This window comes from Eucalyptus grandis, chromosome 5, assembly GCF_016545825.1.
Source record: "Eucalyptus grandis isolate ANBG69807.140 chromosome 5, ASM1654582v1, whole genome shotgun sequence".
NCBI lineage: Eukaryota > Viridiplantae > Streptophyta > Magnoliopsida > Myrtales > Myrtaceae > Eucalyptus > Eucalyptus grandis.
Window position 1 is genome coordinate 36,938,423 of NC_052616.1, and position 14,464 is coordinate 36,952,886.

The 14,464-nt window shown below is 36.2% G+C and overlaps 1 protein-coding gene across 1 annotated transcript; it reads right to left on the minus strand.

The window, feature by feature from the left end:
- Positions 1-6,093: 6,093 nt before the first annotated feature.
- LOC120293878 (TMV resistance protein N-like) lies at positions 6,094-6,513 on the minus strand. Its single transcript, XM_039313658.1, has one exon. The coding sequence runs from the start codon at positions 6,511-6,513 to the stop codon at positions 6,094-6,096; it is 420 nt and encodes a 139-aa protein (XP_039169592.1).
- Positions 6,514-14,464: the final 7,951 nt, after the last annotated feature.

A 14,464-nucleotide genomic window follows, 5' to 3' on the forward strand; every position in this document is an offset into this window, starting at 1 on the left:
CTTCTCGTCTCCATCGGTCGAATTGGAAGCGAACGTAATCTTGATTCACTTGCCTTGAGAGAGAATAAGTTCATATTTTCTCTTTGATCCTATTTGATTATGCTCCTCTGAACTCTTTTGACAATCTTCAAAGTTTTTTAGTAGATCTAATTCAGTCGGACTATCTCCGTGCACATGTGAACGCTCTTGCAATTCTTTTAGTAAATTTGTGTTGATTGGTCTATCTTTGTACATATGTAAACTCTTGGTTTCTAGATCTGTTGAGTCATGACCAACTTCGCAGAGTAAAGCTGGATCTATTAGCTGATTTTCTTGTAGCACAACCTTTAAATCATCGTCTATTCGCTTGCATATTATTCGGAATCCCCAATTTTTCACGTTTGTAGTCGATACTACAAGGTTAAATTGTACATAGCTCCCATCAATTTGACCAAAATCAACTTCTCCCCATAGATCATACGGTGTGAAATACCGAAGCCAATTATTCGAATTCATCGTTGAGCAGGCCCATCCTTCTTTGCAATCCCACATTTCCCCATTAACATATGGTATAATCTCAAATGCGGGATCCTTGCACCATTCATCACAATCGAGAACGAAATAGAGAGCCAATCCAAGAAACTTATTATATAAATCCCTTGAAGCCATGAAAGATACGAAATCCTCTTCAACTGGGAGGAACCACTTTGGAATCTCTCCTCGATAGAGAAAATTGTTGAAGTCAGGAGGTATCCGTTAAAAAGTGAGGCCGTTAAAAAGCATCCAAGTTTGTTGTTAGTACCCAAATATAAGAATTCAATTTGAGTTTAGTTAGAAATCCTAATGAATCTGACTTCGAAGTAATAAAATAATAGAGATGCAATGATCCTTGTTTACATTAATATACAAGTCTTGCGATAGAAATCATTCTCATAAAAGTACAGTAACCTCCTGCATTCCATGCACATAAGTGCAGAATCGCTTTATATTTTTTTGAGCCTCCCGTCTTGTATTTTCTACTATGGCAATAAACGAGCGCACACAGTTTAGATGCGTGTGAGAGAGAGAATCTAACCTGGTGTGGGGGAATATCAGCCATGGGCAGGCCCCTGCGGACAAGATGATGAATAAAAGTTGAATGTCCATCGCTTTTTAGAGATTCGCAATTGTCTGCCAAAAAATACCTCAAATATGGTGGAAGCTCAGGAATCTCTTGTAACTGATGACAATTGTTAACATTTAATAGGGACAAACGATGACGCTTACTGATGGATGTAGGAAGTCTAGCAATATTGTTCCTCGACAATACTAATTCTTCCAATAAAGGACAACAGGAAAGATTCTCAGGAAAGTCTACTTTGGACAGATTACATCCCATAAGGTTTAAATAAGTTAAATTTAAAAGTCCGGACTTCATGGGTGAATCAGCTAAATCCTCGTACTTTGGAAACCAATTAAATTTGTGCAATCCTCAAGTTCCAAGGAATCAAGGTTCTGTAACTTGTAAATGCTAGATGGGAAACTTATTAGATTCCGGCAATTCCTTAAATACATTCCCTCCAAAGAGACAAGATTTTCTAATGATGTAGGAAGTCCTTTAATAGCTGTACTTTCTAAATGAAGCTTTTTCAGGCCTTCAAGTTTATGTGGAATTTCAGGGAACCTTTCAAATTTTGTGCAATATTCAAGGTGGAGAGCTCGGAGGTTTTTCGACTTTAGCACATTTGGAAAAATACTAAGTTCAGAGCACTCCATTAAATTCAACACCTGTAACTTGTCATGATATGCGACTGACTCGTGGGCCTCTACCAAGCTTTTGCAACTATGGAGATCCAATTCTTCAAGATTTGGAGTACATGAAAGGTCGGGCATATGAACCAACGACTTGCAGTTACTGAAATTAATGTACTTCAAATTTTGGAAGCCCTGCATACAATGAATGTAACTTTGATGAATATTCTAAAAGGGAAAAAAAGGGGTGTTGTATGATGATGTTACTTCCTTACATTTAAACCATGGAATTCCCATTTGAGAATAGGTTGTTACTAAAGCATATTTGGTATTGATCTTGCAAGAAATTATTATACTTTTTATTGTCAATCGTAAATGTTGAGCAATTTGTTTATTTAATGGAAATGTGAACTGCTACGGAGTCCACAATAGGCCTATGTAAGTTGTACATAGACGGGGGAGTCAAACTCGTGAAATGATGGTAACTTGATATTTGATGTCGTTCACATTGTCCATGGTTTTGAATATTGATGATTACCAACATCATAATTTATTTGTGGGGGTTTAGTTTAATTGAGGGCTTTGAAATTAGCTACACAACAAATAGGGAAGATCGGGTTTCTAAAGGATATGTCATAATTACATATCCTTGACTATCATATAATCTACATTGACCTGGTGTTTATGTCATAATTACATATGGTCAGGCTACATCACTCTTCATTGGGATGGAAGCAAGAAGATTCGATAGATCAGACAACTTGCAACCTACTATTCAGGTTTTTGAGTAAATTTCCTAACCTAATATAAACTAATTCTGTGTGAATTACTTACTGAATCGACAAAAAAAAAAAAAAAAAAAAAACAAGGCACTTAGAACCTTTACTGCTATATATATGAGTTAAATATTGTCTAATTTAAATTTTAGATATTACTTGAAACAATTGAGTAATATGTAAATACACACACAATACAAAAAGTTCACAAATAAAATTATGTTAACAATTATTATAAAGATTCGAATGAATACCATTAGAAATCCCAAATTAGTGTACAAATTTACCAAATTAATTTTGGTCTTACAAAAATTGTATATTGGTATTACTGTGGTGGATGGCCCTCACCAGCCATGGCTTGTGTCCGATGGCTAGCCACCGACAAAAAGAAAAAGGGAAAGTAAATGGAAATGAAAAAAAAAAAATTGTTAAAAGTGTCCACTTGGATAACAATCATGCCATGTAGGACAACCAGTGTTCACGTTAGCAATTTCCATCATAAATCAGCTAGATGGACTAAATTGATATAAATGTGAAAAGGTTTATAACTAAATTGGTCTAATTATAAAGTTTAAAACTGAATTTGTACCAATGCAATAGGTTTATGACTTTTTTTTCATACTTTTCCCCACATTATTGGAGAGTTCCTAATATATACTTTATTATGTCCAATTAGAATTACTACTCCTCAATAATTGATAAGCAATTAAAAATACCTTGTTTTACATGATGGTGCATTCATATTTTCGGCCAAGCTAATTTTATCGATACTTGGCAAATCCCACCGTTTAGATTTGTGTATTGAGTAAGGCTCCATCACTTGATCACTGCACGGCCTACCACTCAACCAGCTACTCCTTGAGTGTATTTATTTCCATGTACATGTCAACGGGTAGCTTCGTCACATTTTTGTTTTCCTTTTATTTGATCACTATACAACTTTTCTGTAAAATTAAAAAGTTTATATATAAACAACCGACAGCAAATTGCATTTTAATTTCTTCCTTAAGTAGATTAGATTTGATTTAGATTACAACTATGTCTATACTATTAGGGAAAAATGATCTCCTTTTTAAAAAGATTTCCATCTTTTTTTTTCTTATTCTCCTTCCATCAAATATCCGAGGAATTTATTATTTTATTTTTTATCACAAATATTTCAATCTTAAAAGGGAAATTTTCTAATGATGCAATGGCCTTCATAAAAAAATTTCAAATCTTGAAATATCTTGTTGTTTTCACATATATGTATAAAACTTCTTTGTAATGTGTGTTTTATTAACAAAATGCTTCCATTGAATATCTCTTATAAAGTTGTTCGCTTATTTCTTTCAAATGCTCATTTTGCTGCACGTAAAAATATTTCTAACATAAGTTGTTAATTTTGAAAGAAAATAGAAAAGTGGTTTCTAAGACATCGAAACACCACTTTCTTTTGTGTACTAGTATGTATTATACGCATATACATATCCAAATGGAGGAGACAACAAAAAAGGTCTATGTAGTTAAATGCTCACCTTAAATTGTTTTGCCACTCCTAAGACATTGCTTCTGCTCATATTAAGTCCCACCAATTTCTTTGGATCAGAAGAAAATTCTAAAATTTGGCAAGCACATCCAGGCCATTCAAACCATCTAAGCTCATTGGGAAGACATATAGGACCTTGGAAAGAATTATGCACGTTGCGTAAGATGAGCAATCTTAACCTTCTCATTTTTGTAAAAGCATAAGGATTGATACACATATTTGTCGGGTTAGGTAGCTCCAAAACTATGGCTTTTACTACACAATTTCCCTGTATATACAATACTATTTTAAATTATGCATTTTCAATAAATAGAGTTAAAAATAGGGAGCACAATTTTGATCGTATTCACAAGTCTTACCATGTCATGCGATAGAACATCGACAACATCATCATATAGCCATAATCTACTGCGTCTTCCAGGATCATCTCGATAGTCTTGATTCACAATTTCTATACCCATCGCTTGAATCAAGTCATACACTCTTAGGAATCCGTACCAATCAATGCTTATCAAGGACCTCTCAATGAGAATTTCTAATCCTATTGTTGCCTCAAAGTCACAACTATCGAGTACTTTCTTTATGTACTCACTATCCTTTCCCTTAAATAAGCAAACAATGTGGAGAAAGATCTCTCTCTCATTTTCCTCTAGCCCATCATAACTTATTTTGAGCACATCATTAATGGATTAGTGAGGAATCCTGGAAAGCTTTTTTTAGTGTACTTTCCCATTCACATTCTCTTCTACCACGCAAAAAGGAACCCAGCACCTCAAGTGCTAAAGGAAGGCCTCTTGCATGATTTAGAACACTATCCACCAAATCTATCTTGATTTCCAATTTTTGGCATGTTGGAAAAGCATGATTGCTAAGTAGCTCACAAGCTTCACTGTCATTTAGTACTTCAACTTCATATACATGATGTAAATCAATCCCAGGACTAGTTAGCATTCGTCTATCTCTTGCAGTAATAATGATCCTACTTCCATTGCCAAACCACTTGCCTTCTCCTGCTAAGGCATTTAATTGGTGCAAGTCATCCACATCATCTAGGATGATGAGAACTTTTTTGCAGCAAAGTCTATGGTGTATTATATTAATACCTTCATCAACATTGGACACTTCTAACCTTTGTTGTAGTGATAATATATCTTTCAATAATTTCTCTTGCAGATAACTAGACCCATGCAACCTTTAGATGTTTCTCGAACATTTGCCAAAAAACATGAACCCTCAAATTGTCTAAAAGTAGCATTGTAAAGGGCTTTTGCTAAAGTTGTCTTGCCTATGCCTCCCAGTCCCATAATCCCACCATGACAACATCATCATCAAGTCAACATTTAACATCGATTTCAACTTAATCACTTGGGTATCTATCCCAACTGGATGCTTAGCGATGTGTAAAGGTGTTCGATCTAGGTGAGTGGAGATGTCATTCACAATTCTTTGTATAAGCTTTGACTCATCTCTGACAAAAATGGAAAAAAATAAGTTGTAGTATTGTTTTAGCAATTTGAATAAGCAAATAACGAACGGTCACCAACCAATAATGAAAAAGGAGTGCGTCACATTTTTACATAATCACAACCAAGAAAAATTTGTTCCCACCAAGTCAGAATTAGAACTCCAAGAGCTCCACACCAATCCAAACAAGTTCAGGGTTCAACTTTTAGTCATCCAAGTGATCCATGTTCATTTGATTATACATGGCAATTTACTTATTTTTCCTTTTGACTATTCTTTGTGATTCATCCACACACTTAATCAAAAAGAGCTTTTAGGACTTTGAACGGTAGTTACGGTTTCAATTCGAAAACTGGTAAATACTGGAAGCACGATGCCATTGCCTTACATGGCATGTGCACACTAATTATCTTGTATCAAGCATTGAGAATTGTCTTACTCCTTCCATAGAAATTGGTAAGTGCAATAACATTGCTTATTGGTCGATCAAGTTTTAACATTTTATACTTTCAATCATGTGTGTGTCGATTTATTTACTCTTTTCTACTCTTTTCTATGAGGAGTTTTTATACTTGTAAATAATACTTTCTTACACAAATCTGAAGTCCACTCAATTTACCCATCATTTAGATGCCACCCAGACAAGCTACCAGCATCAAGAAGCGCTTTCTTCCATATTTTCACTTTCTCTGAATTCTTCCCGAACTTGGACTCATGCTTTGTCAGAGCTCTCCCATAACTTTCTCTCCCCCCTCTAACTGCTCTTGGGTCCACTTTGTAAAACACTGGTAGAACGATAAGGTCCTTTTGCTCCTTGCACTCCATAAGCTTTGCCAACTCTTCCAAGCACCATTGCGAGGAAGCATAATCCTCTGAGAAAATGATGATTGCAACGCACGATTGCTCGATGGCCTTCATAAGTGCCTGTGATATTTGGTCTCCCTTCCGCAGATCCTCGCTATCAACAAAAGTAGATATTCCATTCTGGTTTAAAGCTTTGTAGAGATGACCAAGGAAGTTATTGCGCACGTCCATGCCTCTAAAACTCAAGAAGACATCGTGAATTCTTTTGGGTTTTGATGAAGAAGCCATTGGATGATGGAGTTCAATAGTCACAACTACTATTAAGTTAAGATTTGGTATGATGTTTTCAGGCAGTTCGTTTACCACTTGATTTTTGTTGATTTATTCTTATACTAATAGGACAGAGATGCAAGACTTTCATTAGTACTTTGGTAAAAGGTGATGCTTAAGGATGGACCAAGACATCTAAAGGTGTGAACATTTGGATTTATTTTCGCGGAATACCGCGTACCACCATATTATTCGGAATCTGATGGAAACACGCTTCTATGGGGCCGACAAAAAGTTGTGAATAATATAGATCGGTACTGGTCCTAGTGAATTCTCACGTTCTAGTCAAGGTCTCGCAGATAAAATCGAGAAGTTGTTTTTTTCCTTGCTATACAATAATTACCACATGACCACCCAAGGGATATATAACATGCACCATCAAGGGTACCGGCAAAAAATAATATTTGATCTAGAACTTTGGAAAATATGGTACTCAAGTGTGGACGAAGATATGTAATAGGTGTGAAAACGTGGACTTATTTTCACCACTGCGTTATTTCGGTGCTCTGATTGACAGAAGCTTCTTTGAGGCCGTCTAAAGTAGTGGAGAAACAACTCTAAGGTGGTAGGTTCTTGTAATCTGATCATGGACTCACTAATCAGAAAAACTTTGCTGGCTTCCTCGAAATGGGATCCTCAACCTCTAAGCGGTTTCTTCTTTACTGAATAAGAAATCAACACATGACTTCTCAACGACATATAATATGCATGACAACGATACTTTCCAATAGTCGGATAATCACAACATTCCTACCAAATGTCAAAAGAGTCCGTTTTGGAAAGTTTATATGTCTAACGCAAAAATTTTGCTAGGAGACTTTTCATTCATTTCACGAGACAACTAAGAATCAAATTCGTTTGTAACGGTGTGTTTGGATCCTTAAACAAAAACATTTGCTTGGCTTAGTTCTACACTCGCATCTTTTATTAAAAATTTTTGCATTCAGACAATAGACACATTTATGTTTAGGCACAATGCATTCAAATTAAACAAAGCTTGTGTGCGTCGAATAAAATAGGGGCTCGACTACGGACTTCTTCATTTTAATTGGCCCAATGGACGGCTCGACATGCGAGACAAATTAACATTCACAACTCCAAATTCGTGGTAGTTTGCTTCAATTTCATGATAGTGCAATTGGACACAGCTCGCAGGAGATGGTCTATAACTCCAAGATAGTGGGATTAGATATGATTCCAAGATACCGGCATTGGTCCTAACTGCCTGCTGTGGAGTTTGATATGATTCGGACAAAGTGTATCACGATTTCGAGAATTGTGGAAGTTTGGATTAAATAGTTTCAAGATGAGGATTAGATGAGTCAAGGCCGGCCAAGAGAGGGGACTGTGATGAGAAAACAACCGGTTTTTAAAGAGGAATTTTTTAAGGAGCAAAATACGGTCAAGAGATTTTGACTACACAAAAATCAAACAAAGTCAAACACTCGTATGCTTCGTCCATGGTCTGGAGTTCGATGGCCAAATAGACAGAGCAAACAAGGCGATCTGGCGTTTGAAAAGATCGATTGGGTCAAGTGAGCTGGCCGGGGATGAGAAAAGAGGGGGAAAGCAGAAAGCGGGTCATGTGGTGATTGATTAAGGAAAATTTGTCCGTGAGTTTTGGAGATAGAATAAGAAAAGGATTCGGTGGTTCTTTTTTTGAAAAGAGAGAAGAGATGGGGACTCATTAAAAAGGTAAAACCAATCGTGAGCTTTCAAGGAGGGATGGCTTTCGGTGGCAAAAAAGGAGACTCGGGTGAGAGTTGGAAAGTTATGAGAAATAGGCAAGATTAGAAAGCGGCAAGCGGAAAAAAAAAGCTTGAAAGTAAAAAAGGTGCAGATTTCGTTTCTCACACTATTTTGATATGAAATTCGCTGTCTTAATCCCCTTCACATGAACTTGTCTAGGGAAGAATCAAGTTGCCTAGTCGTTCCCTTTGCATGATGGTATTGGACTGAGCATGCTTCGTCCATGGTCTGCCCTTGAAGTGTTCCAGAGTCACCTCGCTGTTCTAGTTGTGTTAGATTTGCTTTTACATCAAATTCAGTATGTGTGTAGTTACTTATTTACGGTTTTTGGAAGTATTCTGATGGTCGTTTTTACGCAGTGTTGGCCTTTTACCTACGCCTTCACCCACCCAAAAAGATTGGATCTTTTTGCCGTTTTGGTCATGCATATAGCTTTACTCATTCATAAGCATTAATTGGCTCTTATTTTATTCACAAGCACTTAGATTAAATCATGTTAGTAATGAAAAGAAATCGTAAATATATAATAAAAAAATCTAGATGGCATATTAGATGATTATTGCATCACAAGATTAGTTAATTCATAATAAATCCAAAATTAGTTATTTGCGCATCATGCATCGTCAACATATTTCCCATCAAAATTAATTATTTACCCGAACTTGCATGTTATGCGATAGATTATGTTTTTGATGTTTGGATACGTACTAGATTCTTCCTCGTGATTTGATTTGCTTGTCATTTTGCACCTATTAGAATATGGATGTTTGGTTAGATATTTTGATTAGATTTACTTCTTCATTTTTTTTATTAGAGACGTATGCATCCAATTCATGCATGATGTTATAATTGAATTCACTTCTTCTTTTTTTATTGGAATCGTATGCATTGGATTAATTGCATCCTGACTGAGTTCGCATTTGTATAGATTCGCCCATATTTGTTTGATTCAAATGCACTGGACTCGTTTATTGCAATTTTTTTCTTAAAGAGCACAGATCACACACGACACGATTAGTCCAGCATTTATTCATCCCGTGACGAGGTGATTTCACCTGAGAGCGAGTACCAAAGGTTTTAATGTTCTAAACATAAAAGGAAAACTGCACTTGAACTACTTTTGAAATCTCATCACATAAGAATGTGTAATCGAAATGGTGATGTGGAAGGTGCTTCCCCTTTTGGCACGTGATTAAACACTCCGACCTTAAATTTTTATTATCGCTTTATAGTTTATTTTATTTTTCTGTTTGCAATCGATCTAAAAAAAAATGATTGGTGACAACTCTCACAACAATTTAAGAATTTGGATCGCAGTGACTTACCCCGACCTGGGGAGGGAAGAACCTAGATGCTTAGACTTTGGGTGGAACTATCACACAACTAGTCTGAAAATAACTTTTCCTTTTGAAAAATCCTCGAGGGACACGCTATAATTATATCATACGTTTTATAAAAATTTTGATTTCATGTACATTGAATTTGTCTGGTCATTAAAGGAGGCATGACTAATTGACGGATTTTAAATATTTTTGCTAAAGAGTGATGATATTCACGATGAGGCCTGGATCCAGAGTCTGATGCTTATGGCAGTGCAAAACTAGAGCGTTAGATCTTTTTCTTTTTCATTGTTAGACGAGTTCCACTAGAAAAAATTGACTGACAAATTGCATAATCAGTTTCGAACTTGCGATAGTGATAAACTTTTTAACGTAAACATAAAGGCTTTGGTTTAACTTTAATAAGTGTTTTATATATAAAAAAAATAGATATATGAGAATGAAAAAATTAAAATATCATCCACATCAGCATTAGTGATACTACCAGTGATCACGTTAGCAATTCCAAATCAAAATTTGCTAGAATGATTCAATCGGTAAATCGTCCAAAAATTTAAGACTAAATTGATCAAATTAAAAAAAAAAAATTAGACTGAATTGTTACAAGTAAAATATGTTTAGTGTTATGAAATACATGAATGGATAGAATACATGAATGAATATTCATTATATTCATCTTATCTAATGTACTTATTATGGTACATTTGTATCAAATGTTCTAAGTACATCTCCTATACAATGAATGTTCGTCTCCTTATCCTGTACATGTATCATCCGATACATTGATATTAATGATAAGTACATTCATGTTCTCCTATAAATAGGAGTTTAGTTTTGATGTACAATACACAATCACACAGAAACACGACAGTGAGATACTAGAAATAAAGCTCTCTCATCTTGCTTTCTCTACTATCTCTAGTGTTCATTTGCTTTCTCTTCTCAAATCTCTTCTATATTATATATTCGCCACGCGACATTTTACAACACGTTATCAGTACGAGGATCTACCGATTGAGTAAGTAACTTTTGAAGCACGAAGATCTACCGACTGAGTAAGTAATTTTTGCAAGGTGGGTATTCTTTTTATTGATCAACATATACTTTATCTTCTTCTATCAATTCTTCATTTTTATTTTTCTTGGCCCGAAGCCAAAATTTTAAATCTAAAAGTATCCTTCTGCTCCTGAAGTAGCGGTGGATATTTGGAAATCCTTTTAATTAATTTAAGGATTTATTTTTGCAAGGATTATGGCAAATATTGAAAAGCCCAAATTCCACATCCTGGAAGTGAGTGGAAAGAATTATTTATCCTGGCGCCTTGACATGGAAATGCACCTCCAAGGGCAAGGTCTCGCTAATACAATTACAGAGGATGGAACCTCAAATGAAAAGGATAAAGCAAATGCGCTGATTTTTATTCGTCGTCATTTGCATAAGAGCCTGCAGACTCAATATTTATCCGTTCGAGACCCGCATATCTTGTGGACGAGGTTGAAGGATAGGTATGATCATACAAAAACCGTTATCCTCCCTCAAGCACAATATGATTGGCAAAATCTCAGACTGCAAGATTTTAAATTAGTGTCTGACTATAATTCTGCTTTATTTGATATCGTTTCTCGACTTGAGTTATGCGGTATCAAACTCACTGATGCAGAATTGCTTGAGAAAACTTTCTCCACCTTTCATGCTTCGAATATTGTATTGCAACAGCAATACCGGCAACGCGCTTTGCCACCTATTCTGAATTAATTTCTGTGCTTCTTACTGCCGAGCAAACTAATGAATTGCTGCTAAAAAATCATGATCTTAGACCTGCTGGCTCAAAAGTATTGCCTGAAACACATGCTAACTTTGAGAAAAATACTGGCCATTTTAAGGGCTATAAGCGCAGGCAAGAATATAATCTTAGAAGGGATGGCAAGAAATTTAACCGCCCTAGGAAATCAAACTTTGGCCTGAATCATGGCAAAGAAAAGAAGCAAAAGAAGGTGATTAATGAAAGTATTTGTCATCGCTGTGGCATGACTGGGCACTGGTCACGTACCTGTCGTACGCCAAAACATTTTGTTGACCTATACCAGGCATCTTTAAAGCATACGGGCAAGCGTGGTGAATCTCATGCCATTGAAATCAATCCTACTGCCATAACCAATGTTGAGGCCAACAATATCTCCGTTGGTGGGACTCCTCTTGCTCCCGAAGTAGCAAATGCATCATTGGATGTCTCTGATTTCTTTGAGGACCTCTGATTACTTTGATGAATCAGATTGGTGGATGATAATTTGAACTTTGAATTTTATGTTATTTCGCTTTAAATGTATTACTTTTTTTATTGTTCTTTATGAAATACTTATGAACCTTATATAATATTTATCTTTGAAATTTTATTTGACTATATAACTAATATGCAACTTTTATGATACTTGACACCTGAAGTTGTCAATATAAATGCAAATGGAAAATACCGAGAAAAAAGAAGATGTTTGTTTGCTTGATAGTGCAACAACACATACTATATTTTGTAGTAGACACTTTTTCTCGAGTATGACATTGCGTAAGGCACAAATCCATACAATATCATGTCCTGTTCCGATTATTGATGGTTTTGGGAATGCTGCAATTATTTTGCCAAATGGCACAATCCTGCATATTGAGAATGCATTTCTAAGCATTCGATCAAAAAGAAATCTGCTCAGTTTCAAAGATGTACGCCGTAATGGGTACCATATTGAGACTATTTATGAGCAAGATAAGGAATATATTGGCATTTCCTCTTATAAGATGGGCCTGAAGACCATCCATGAGAAGCTAGAAGCTTCTTCTATGGGTTTGTATTGTGTCATGATTAAAGCTATTGAAACCTACGCTACCACATCCTGGAGATTGGTAAGCCCTGATCAGTTTGGATTGTGGCATGATCGTCTTGGTCATCTTGGCGCTTCAATGATGCGTAGGATAATTCAAAATACAAAATGGCACCCTTTAAAGGATATAAAGGTATTGTTGTCCAAAGATTATAATTGTGAGACTTGCTCACAAGGAAAGCTCATTATTAAACCTTCTATAACAAAGGTTAATTTTGAATCTCCTTTATTCTTGCAAAGAATTCAGGGTAATATTTGTGGACCAATACAACCACCAAGTGGACCATTTAGATATTTTATGGTATTAGTGGACGCATCCTGTAGATGGTCCCATGTTTGCCTATTATCTACGCGCAATGTTGCATTTGCACGTTTACTTGCGCAGATTATAAAGCTCCGGGCACAATTCCCTGATTATCTAATTAAGAGCATAAGGATGGATAATGCTGGTGAATTTACATCAAAGAGTTTTGATACATATTGTGCTTCACTCGGAATCGAGGTTGAGCACTCGGTTGCATATGTTCATACTCAAAATGGATTTGCAGAATCCTTGATTAAATGTATCCAAATCATTGCCCGCACTCTATTATTGAGAACGAATCTCAACGATACAGCATGGGGTCATGCAGTTTTGCATGCGGCAGCTCTAATAAGATTACGCCCCACTGCTAGTATTTTACAATCTCCCCTTCAAATGGTTCTTGGTTATGAACTAGATATTTCACATCTACGCACCTTTTGTTGTGTAGTACAGGTGCCTGTAGCACCACCAAAAAGGACGAAAATGGGTCCCCAATGCCGTTTGGGCATTTATGTTGGGTTTAATTCACCATCTATCATTAGGTTCTTGGAACCAACTACCGTGATCTTTTTTACTGCCAGTTTTGCAGATTGTCATTTTGATGAGACTAGGTTTCCATCAATTGGGATACCTACAACTTCCATGACTGCAAAACAAAAATTAGTTAAGGTTTTCTCCTGGAATGAGAAAAATTTATCTCAATTAGACCCAAGGACTCCTGAATGTGAAAACGAGGTGCAGCGCATAATCCATTTACAGGCTATGGCCAATAGACTTCCTGACGCATTTAATGATGCTACTAAGGTAACGAAGTCTCATATTCCAGCTGCAAATGCTCCAGCTAGGATAGCTGTTCCCGAAGAAGAGGCTAAAATGGATCAAAATCCCTCGTACTTGAAGCGTGGTAGACCGATATGATCAAAAGATACTGCTCCTCGAAAACGAAGGGGAAAGAATCAAGAATCCGCTCCAGAAGAGCCTGGCGTTGTGCTTGCTCCCAAAGAGCTTATTGCCCCTGAAGAGGCGCAAACCCATGAAAGAAGCACTAGCCCCGGGAATACTGAGAATTCCATTACATATTGTAATGAAATTTGGGATCGAAATGAAATCATCATTGATGATGCTTTTGCATTCTTAGTTGCTCATCAAATTATGGATGATGATTGTGAACCACAATCTATTATTGAATGTCGTCAAAGGCAAGATTGGCATAAGTGGGAGGAAGCAATTAAAGCTGAATTAGCTTCCCTAACTAAACGAGAGGTTTTTGGACCTCGTAACTCGTATCCCCGATAATGTAAAGCCCGTTGGATATAAATGGGTATTTATCCGAAAACGAAATGAGAAAACGAGGTTGTTAGGTATAAAGCCCGACTCGTTGCTCAAGGATTCTCCCGAGACTTGGATTGATTATAATGAGACATATTCACCTGTGATGGATATGATTACATTTCGTTTTCTCATTAGCCTAGCAATCTTTGAAAGATTGGAAATGCGTCTTATGGACGTTGTGACGGCATATCTATATGGCTCATTAGACTCTGATATTTATATGAAAATTCTGAGGGATTCAAAATGCCCGAAGCATG